The 9665-nt window shown below is 41.4% G+C and overlaps 1 protein-coding gene across 5 annotated transcripts in view; it reads right to left on the reverse strand.

Moving 5' to 3' along the window:
• The window catches only part of CD200 (CD200 molecule), a 30402-nt gene extending 21198 nt beyond the window's left edge, over positions 1 to 9204 (reverse strand). For 3 of the 5 annotated variants that reach the window (XM_011969715.1, XM_011969711.1, XM_011969714.1), the window contains exons 1-2: positions 8946 to 9204; positions 949 to 1030 (exon numbers count right to left, since the gene is read on the reverse strand). In XM_011969715.1, coding sequence (XP_011825105.1) covers positions 949 to 1030; positions 8946 to 8957 — 94 coding nt within the window. In that variant the 5' untranslated portion in view covers positions 8958 to 9204. Of the gene's footprint in view, positions 1 to 948; positions 1031 to 6171; positions 6247 to 8945 lie in introns of all 5 variants that reach the window. The other 2 variants (XM_011969710.1, XM_011969709.1) reach the window with 2 other exon arrangements.
• Positions 9205 to 9665: the final 461 nt, after the last annotated feature.

The following is a 9665-nucleotide window of genomic DNA, read 5'->3' on the forward strand; positions in this document are numbered from 1 at the left end:
ATGTGTACTCTTGGAAGATGTGAAAAGTTCTGGGAAACTACCTGTTGCTAGGATTGAGGTTTCTTCAAAGTTTGTTGAGATTTTGCAGACCAGAGATTTGAAGAAATTATTACTTTTAGAAGGCAGAGTGAAAGGGGACTCAAAGCTAGAGTTCAACTCTTAGATAAGTTCTTTTTCTTTTTGATTATGGAAGAAATCATTTAGAGGAAGTTTACAATTCTTTGCTACTTCTATGGAATCTAATTTAGATTCCTCTGGTCAGTTGAGAAGTCCTGTGATGAACGTTGTGGACCAGAGTTGGAGATGGGCATGAGCCCACCTGATCTTCACCAGCATCACCAGCATCGGCCACATCTGTGGAGGCTGATGCTGAGCAACATCACACTGCAAGTGATGAAAAGGCCAGTCGTAAAGTGAGTGTGGCCTCCCGAGGAACCGAGGAGGAAGAGCTAGGAACTTTGGTAGATGAGTAGATGGCACAGCCAAATTTGTTATACAACAGGTAATATGAGCCTATATAACTTCTATATTTCATTGTTTTCTACATTTTTCTGTAAAAAGGTAACACACCCAATTGTAAGGTTTACTGCCAGATTACTTTCCAAAAAGATTGAATTCAAGCATTCCTATATCTTTAAAAACACAGGAAATCATTTTTTGTAATTCAGTTCAGTAAGTGAAAAATGACATTTTAAAATAGAGGATATTTTTCATAAGTCTGTTTCATCTACTGTGGAAATGGCTTCTAAATATCAAAGCATGCTTCAACATTGAAAACAAAAATGTGGAAAGCAGAAAGAACCACTCTCACTCCTCCAGGCAGACTACATGTTTAAATAATTCATGCAGACAAATGGAACCAGCACAGCACAAACAATAGTGGCTAAATGTCTTCACCCCAGAAATTGTGTCTGCTGGGCTCCAAGCAGGGGAACTGAGCTTCTTTACCTTGTGCTGCGCACAGCACCACTGCTGCCATGCCCCAAACCAGGCTGTAGGTAGACAGATGACAGAAGGGCATCCTGATCACCTGAAGACAGAAAGCAAAGTACAGAAATGGGGGTTTGGATTTGGACAAAGCCAAGGAAGCTTCAAGCTAATCGCTATTTCAGGGAATGGTGTAGCTAAGTTTTTACCCCCCAGAGAACTTTGGTTTTGTGGGAGCAGAACTAGAGGTTATAAATGGAGGAAATAACAAAGCATGCTCAAGATATGAGGAGGGAAAAGCAGCAGCATGGCTCCAACACAATAGCAATCCCTGGCAATTTGGGGCCTTGCTCCTAAAGCCACCATTATCAAGAGCAAGGTCTCAAAGACATAGGATCACTTACAAACTGCCTTAAATAAATACAGAAAATGCTGAGAATACAAATGTTTGATAGCATCCACTTCCCCAAAAACCCACATCTGTTAATATTAAAAATGTAACTCAGCAGGCAACCACTTTTCAGGAACATTATTTGACTGCCTTGAATTTTGTTGAGGTTGATTTTAATTCTGCAAGTCTTACACATAAACTGCATGTTTTAAACACCAGCACTGGCTTTGATTTTTTCCTTCATTGCCTTATGTTCATGTGTCTGGGCAGAAATCCTTGACCTTCTTACAAATCATGAGAGGATTCAAGAGAATGTTATTCTGGGCATCACCCTTCGATAAAACGGTAAGTCAGGGTAGAGGCAGTTGAACTTTTCTCTGCAATATTGCCATGGATCCTTTCATTTGGTCTGTATGTATGCTCATACTAAGGGGCAAAGGCAACAAATGTAACTTTTTCCTATATTTTTTCTATATTTCTATTTTTCAGAATAGAAATGAGTAAAAAATATAACTTTTATCTGTTTTTAACTGAACTTTATTTTTATTTCACGTTACTATTCCAACTAGAGGTAAGAATTCACTTCCAATCAATGTCACATAATCTCTGTCAATTCAGTCTCTCACCACCACAACACCTCATAATTGTCCCAATCTCCAGCATTGCATCTACATTCCTGGGGGTTCACAAAATGCCAAGCTATAAGACAGGACTACTAATCACTAATTACAACCATCTATTATGCTTGCGTTTGCTAAAATGGCTGTGTTCCCCTCAAGTCATCACTGTCATTAGTTTGTGCAATTATTGCTCACAAGATGAGCTGGTGCTCGCTCGTCTTCTTCCAGGCTGTCCCTGGGTTCCCCTTGTGCTGGATGAAAGGAAATTCTACAAGGCTTTCTGCCTAAATTCCCATTGAACATGTTTTACTGTTCACTTGCCATGATGGACAAGCATGCTGCTTCCTACAGTCTCTTTAGGGGACTGTGAGACACAGGTATTATTTTTTTCTTGGATCTCAACAACTACTTGCAGGTTCTATTTTCCAGTGTCCTGAACTTCCCTTGTCTGGGGCCTGGGCCCAGGGCGTTATTTTGGGAATGCAAACTGGTATCTGAGCATAGACATCAATCAGTCCCATTTTGCTGTCCTAGCCTAGAAAATATTTACCTCCCTGAACCAGAAAAGCTGGTTCCTCCATCACGCTGCATTCATCCAATCAACCCTTTCTAGCATGAACATTATATCCTTGGTCTTTTAGCATTTAGTGATTTGAAACTGGAATGCCAAGGCTCTTGGTATTGCAAAATTTTGGCTTTCGAAACTAAAATTTATTTTCTGCTTAGTATTCCTCCTGTAAAGCAATGGATACTTAACTGTCTGATTTGAAAGACCAGAGGACAAAAATAAAGTACTGGAATAAAAAACCACACCAGATGATACATTAAAATAATACTCCAACTTATATTTTGCATAAGGTTACTAAACCACTAACATTAACATTTATTGAACATTTATTATGTACTAGACACTGTTCTTAGCACTTGAGACAAAGTATTTCATCCAATATTTCATATAAATCTATATAGGAAGCACTATTATTATCATCATTTTCAAAATAAAGAATATGAGGCAGAGAGAAGTTAAGTAACTTGCCCAAGGTCACACAGCTATGAAGTGACAGAGAAGGGGTTTAAGCCCAGGCAGTCTGGTTTCAGAGTTTATAACCATAATTACCACACCATCTCGCCTCCTCTATGTATAAAGTTTTGTTGGTTTAAAAATTTTGACATGGCTGGGCGTGGTGGCTCACGCCTGTAATGCCAGCACTTTCGGAGGTCAAGGCAGGTGGATCATGAGGTCAGGAGATGGAGACCATCCTGGCTAACACACTGAAACCCCGTCTCTACTAAAAATACAAAAAATTAGCCGGGTGTGGTGGCGGGTGCCTGTAGTCCCAGCTACTCAGGAGTCTGAGGCAGGAGAATGGCGTGAACCCAGGAGGTGGAGGTTGCAGTGAGCAGAGATCACATCACTGCACTTCACTTCAGCCTGAGCGACAGAGTGAGACTCCGTCTCAAAAAAAAAAAAATTGACGCATCATCACAAAAGTACGTTGTTATTGCTGTGACTAAATCATTGTTGTGATGAATGACCAAAGATATTCACACAGCAGTCCCTGCTTCACTGCCCTGCAACAATATGTTAAATTCAATTTTGAAGCTGTATTTAAAAAGCATTTAAACAGGTGTCCACAGAGCCAAGGAATCTCTGAAAGCCTTTGAGTCATTGTCTAGAAGCTCTGCTAGTAATAAAGCATGACCCCATCCGTCATTACCTGCAGCTCAGCACCTACAAACATGCTATCCAATCTCATGTCACTGTACTTTCCATCTTGCACACCAAGCTCCACTTCACCATTCTTTCAATAACTTGAAATTACCAAGCTATTTCCTACATTAGTTCTTTTATCTTTTCTTCTGCCTAAGATGCTGTCAGTTGAATACAAAAATGAACGAATGATGAATAATTAAATTTGTGAGTAACATCAAATTAATCATCATTTTACCCAAAAACAGCTACTCTTTTGGACTTTTATCTCCCAGGCACTCAAGTCATCCAGGATGCCTCATTTTTGCCCTACCTAGATATGTAATTAGTCACTATGCACATTAGATTCTCGCATGTGAAGTGTCTGTTCCTTACCACCCTAGTCTCAGCTCATAACACTGGGTGTTTTGTGCAGTAGTCTTGTCTTCTATTGCAACTGAACTTTTGCCAATGTAGTTGGCCCACTGTATCTGTGGGTTGTGTATCCATGGATTCAGGTAACCACAGATGGAAAATATATTTTTTAAAAAAGCATCTGCACTGAGCATATACAGATTCTTGTCATTATTGCCTAAATAATACAGCATAAGAACTATTTATATAGAATCTATATTGTATTAGGAATTATAAATAATTAAGAGATGAGTTTATAAATATGGGAAGATATGCATAGGTTATATGCAAATATTACAGTATTTCATATAAGGGACTTGCACCATCCACCAATTGGTATCTGTGAGGGTCTTGGAACAAAGCCCCCATGGATACCAAGGGACAACTGTACTTCTTTCATTTATTCTATTATTAATCATCTCTATTGAGTCTGACTTCATGCCAGGCACTATGGTAGGTGCTTTGGAGACAATGGTGGATAAGGCAGATATAGTCCCTAACTTAGTTTACTATCCAGCTAATGTATTTACACACTATCAACAGATTAATTTTCCTTAAATTCCTCTTTGCACAAGATGTCATCCTCTTCTACAGCTCCTAGCTATCTAGAGAAAATTGTTCAAAGTTCTTAGCCTATTTTCATTCTTGCAATTTCATTTCCATTGCCTTCCTATGTATCCCCTCCCTGCCAGCTAGCCTTTTCTACTTCTAAATGCACCACGCAATTTCCCGCCTTGGTATTTTTGCTTGAGCCATTCCTCCTACATGAAATGTCTTCCCCCTCACTTGTATTTATGTAAGGTCTTACTTTTATGAGCCTGATTACAGTCATCTTGCTATACAGATCCTCCTCTTCTGAAGCACTTTCTGTTTAGGTCTTTTGGAACTTTTAGTGCTCCAAAAAAATTCATGCCTCTTCCTCCAGGGCCAAAGGGGTCCTATCTCCCTTTGTCCCCCATGCCACAGCTTCCAGATCTTGTCTGAACACACCCATCTGCTTTCCAGTTTGAGAGAAGACAACTACTTCCCAAATAGACCCACCATATATCCTACACCCTGAGACCCTGCTTCCAGTATGCTTACTACCTGCCAACACCCCTCACCCGCCGCCACTCTCCCAGCTATCAATCTTTCATTCTCTCTTGTCAGTGAAAAAAATATATAATACTAAAGCAGACTTGACAATTTTGAAACTACTATTCTTTCTCAGACTGAGTTAAATTCCTGAGGTTGGGACATTGGCTGCTTGTTTCACTAGAAACAGTCTCTTGTTTGGCTCTGTGTATTCTTTCGTGGTATTTAGCAGTATGATCACAGTCTTCCATAAAGTGGTAGTCTCTCTGCGCCTGTCTCATTGGCCTCAAGAACCTCAATATCTACTGAATCCTGTTGCCTTAGTGGGATGCCCTGACCACTTTTTCCTTAATAAACCCATCATGGGCATCCCTTTCTCAAGTTATGTGTTCTTATCGGCTCCTGTTTAGCCGCATCTGTTGCTATTATAATTTGAAGCTTATTTCTAGACTATTGGACCATAATCACTTAAATGATCTTGCTTTAGAGTCAGGATGATTGTTAAAGGGTAGTATTCCACCTGTGGGAATCCCATCCCCTCATTCTCAGTGTTTGCCTTAACTAAGCCCTGTTTTTGCCATTCCTTTTAGATACAATGACTTCCCTGCTGGAGTTCATTTTCCTTAACACTCCAAGCTGTGTCTCTCTGTTTGCCTTTCAATTTCTCTGGGATTTTTATTGTCTTGTGATAGCCTTCTTCCTGTGGGCTTAGGAGCAGCGGGTGGGGGAACAGAGTTCTCAAGGATCTAAATATCTCCTCCTTTACCTACCACAAGGATTTCTCTTCCTTTTCCTGTCCAACGGGCGCCACTCAATTCTAATATCCTCCTACTCAATGGATTTGTTAATTTTAATTCTGGTCAATCATGCCCTTTTCTTTCCTTATGAAATAGCCATGACCTAAACTTAATGAGGGAAATTTCAAAAGGAAGTACCAAACCAATTCCAAATAACAGGTGTTTCACAAACATTAATCTTATATAATAAGCTTCATTTTTCCTCTAGCAAGAGAAGTTACTAACCAAGTCCCTTCATAGGTAGGGGTAGAAAATTACCTGGTAATCATTAATGGTGATCTTTCCTAGGAGTGGAGCTATAAGGAGAGGGCCCCCAATTGTCCTGGTCAGGGTCTGTGGTTGGAGATCAATCAGATGATAAAAATTGGAGCCAATATTGTCTCAGCTCTCTTGGGGACAACTTGTACCCTGGAGGTGGTTGTGTGTGTTGAGCACCAGAGCTGTCATCGTCTGGGTGAAGAGCCAGCATCATGTTAGGGACTGGCATGCTGGAAAAGGGCTCTTCTTCAGCACCCACTCTAATTGCCAGAGACAGGGAGTCTCCATCACTATCGTGTTCCTGTGATGGATCTTGCAGGATAGATGTCTTAGAAGGAATGATGTCTCACCTCCCCATGGCCTATCCCAACTGCTACCACATACCTGAGTGTCTTCCTGTCTTCAGCTAGAGAGAACCAGTCACTTAGACTCTCATCCCAGACCCCATGCAGTGGCATCATAGTATACAGTGATACTGATCTTTGTGACGTAAGTTGCTTTTTCTTTACATCTCTAAGGCTACAGAGAATTCAAGATTATATCATCTGAAGGTGCCATTAGGACAAATTATTGTTTGCAGATAGATTTTATTATTCGATACCCAAGCATACCATAAGCATGCTATGCCTTCCTTGTGACTTCTCTTCCTGTCTTCACAGGTCTAAGACTAATAACATAGTTACTGCTTTTTGAGAAATCCAAGATGATTCAGCTTCCTGAACACATACTCACAGTCTACAAAGACCTGCTCATCCTGCCCATTCACTGCTGGGCATTATACTCACAAAGGCTTTGGTTTGAAATGAGCAGAGATAACTCGATAATTTTCTCAGTATTACTGAGACTGTTTCATCCTATATAATTATCTAGGAAAGTCAGAAAAAATCAGGCCAAATGTTTCCTCAGGCTCCATTGCCAGTGCCCACCCAACACATTTTGTTTTATTTTCAGCTAAGGCAATTGTGGAGACAGATACTGGCATTCCAATTCTATGTGAGATTTTTTTCAACCATTAGGCTTCTCTCTGACGTGGAAATCCAGGCTCTAGCAGAGGCCATGATGAAGAATGCAGAATGCACAAGTTCTCATAGAGAAAATCTGTGTTTTAGGACGAGAGAGAAAGCAGATACATACCAAACCACATATCGCGGACTGGGAGCCAGCAATGTTAAGAAACAAAAACACAGTGATTGAGGCAAAGGAAATCAGAAGGAAAGCCTTACTCTTAAATAGATACGTATTTTTATTTTACAGTATTTTTTCTTGAGTCCATGCAGAATAACTGAAAAGATGACCAATCTGAAAACAACAGTGTTTATATATTTACAGGGAGGTGACCTGGGCTAAAACAAATACTAGATTTGTGAGCAAAACAAATCATTTTACCTCTCTGAGACTCCGGAAGAGTAACAGTACCAATCTAATGGTTAAAAAGACTAAATGAAGCAGTATATAAAGCTCCTAGAATACTGACGGTACAAATAAGCACTAAATAAATGTTGTTCTTATCTCAGAGTTATTATGAGAATTAGACAATTAAAGCACTTAGTATAGAGCCTAGGTTATCGTAAACGCCAATACGTGTTAGATAGCCAAAAAATATTAATCGATCAAATAACATAGGGGGAACTACAGTCCTGAAAACAAAGAAGCCCACTTATAACCCTTGCCATGCAGTCCAGGGTTCACAAAAACCTGCGTCTTACCAGACAGCTGCCCACCTGGCAGCTACATTACCCCTATTCATGCCTCTTCCTCAGCAAGTTTCTATGTCCAAATCCACATGACCCCACATGTAGTCACAAGGACTTGGAAATATTAGCTTTTCCGCCTGTTTATGTCTAAAACCAGGTAATAATTCATTTTTAGAAGGATAGTTATAAAGAAGATTAACAGCATCTAGCTTGCAGTAGAGCATAGCTCACAGACCACCATTCTCCTTTGTTAAGAAAGACAGTGAAATCATTGGCTATGTGGTTTTGCCAACAAACCATACATGAAAAAATTGTCTTGAGGCATTCATTGTATTTGGATTTTTATACCAATACCATTGTATTTGGATTTCATATACCAATAGGGTATATGAAAACCACCTCCGTTTTTTGTCTTGTAAGCTGGTTCCGAATAAACAAAATGTCTGTTTCTCTAGATACCCGGGGTTAACCCTTCAAAGCATCGTGATCACAGAGCATTTCAGCTCTCTCAAGTGTAGCTTCAGCTTTAACGGATCCTTCATGGCTTCCCCCAGGCAAGGGCTAGGAGGGAGAAAGGGGCTAACAAAGAGACGCTGGAGCTCTCCCGGAGAGAGCGAGCCTGGAAATCAGTATCTCCGCCGCGGCTTTTGGTGCCAACATGGAACCAATACAGCATTTCTCATTCCCTTTTTGGGGCAGTAGAAAATAGGCTGTGCCTCCCCAGCTTTGGGAGCTGGAGCCAGTGAGCCGAGCCGAGCCCCCCGGAGGATGCGCCAGCCTTCCCAGCGCGGATCAAGAGCCCCCGGAGCCCCGGCCTGACGCATCTTTTTTTCAGGGAATTGGAATGGAGAATCCGGACGCCAGCAGCGGCCTGTAAACCACCCTTTGAGGCAAAATCCGCTAATCAGCAAGGTAAAGCGCTTAGAGAAAAGCGCTGCCATCAACACCACCGATAAAGTCCCCGGACCGGACTGTGGTGAGAGCCGAAGCTCCGCGCCTTCCACTCGCCGTCCGCCCCAGGGCCACCGGCTCCACATCGCCCACCCTGCGCCCTCCTTCCCAAGCCCCGGTCCCGCTCACCAGCCTCTCCATCCTCGCTCCTGGAGGCGCACGCGAGGTGGCTGACTGCGGATGTGCGCCTGGAGCTCTGCTTGGGAGGCGGGAGGAGCGTCACCTGTGAACCGCCGCACCTCCCGCCTCTTCCTCCTCTCTAGCCCCTCTTCCACTGGCTTTCCCCCACGCCCTCACAGGAGCGGAGGCTGAATTAAGTGGTTTATATTCAGCGTTGCCTATTTTCACACATTTTTCCCTTTTCAAAGGTGACCACTGGGGAAACTGAGAAAGTGTTTGGAAAAAAAAATTTTTTTTTCCTGTTACCTGGACTGAGAAAGGAAATGAGGTGGGAGGTTGTGAGATCAATTGTTGAACTGTTAGCTCTTGATGTAATGGCAAAGGATTCAAGCTGAATTTAACCAATGGACTTTTTTTTTTTTTTTTAAGAAAAAACTTACATTCATTATTTTTAAATCCAGATTCAAATTATATATTTAAGCAATCAATTCCGTAATGATTTCACCTTTCGTGATGTGATCAATTCCTTGGTGAAGAGTTTCCTTCCACTTGCATTAATGATGAGGATTCTTTTTTATCTTCTCCTTCTCCTTCACCTTCTTCTTCTCCTTCTTCTTCTTCCTCCAGAGTTCTTGGCTCTTGAAAAAAAAAAAAGGACAAAGAAAGCATCAAATGTTCACCTCCTGAAGCCTTTTGTTTTACTACTACCACCCTCTCATAAGGAGCTGG

This window comes from Mandrillus leucophaeus, unplaced genomic scaffold, assembly GCF_000951045.1.
Source record: "Mandrillus leucophaeus isolate KB7577 unplaced genomic scaffold, Mleu.le_1.0 Scaffold900, whole genome shotgun sequence".
NCBI classification, from domain to species: Eukaryota; Metazoa; Chordata; class Mammalia; order Primates; family Cercopithecidae; genus Mandrillus; species Mandrillus leucophaeus.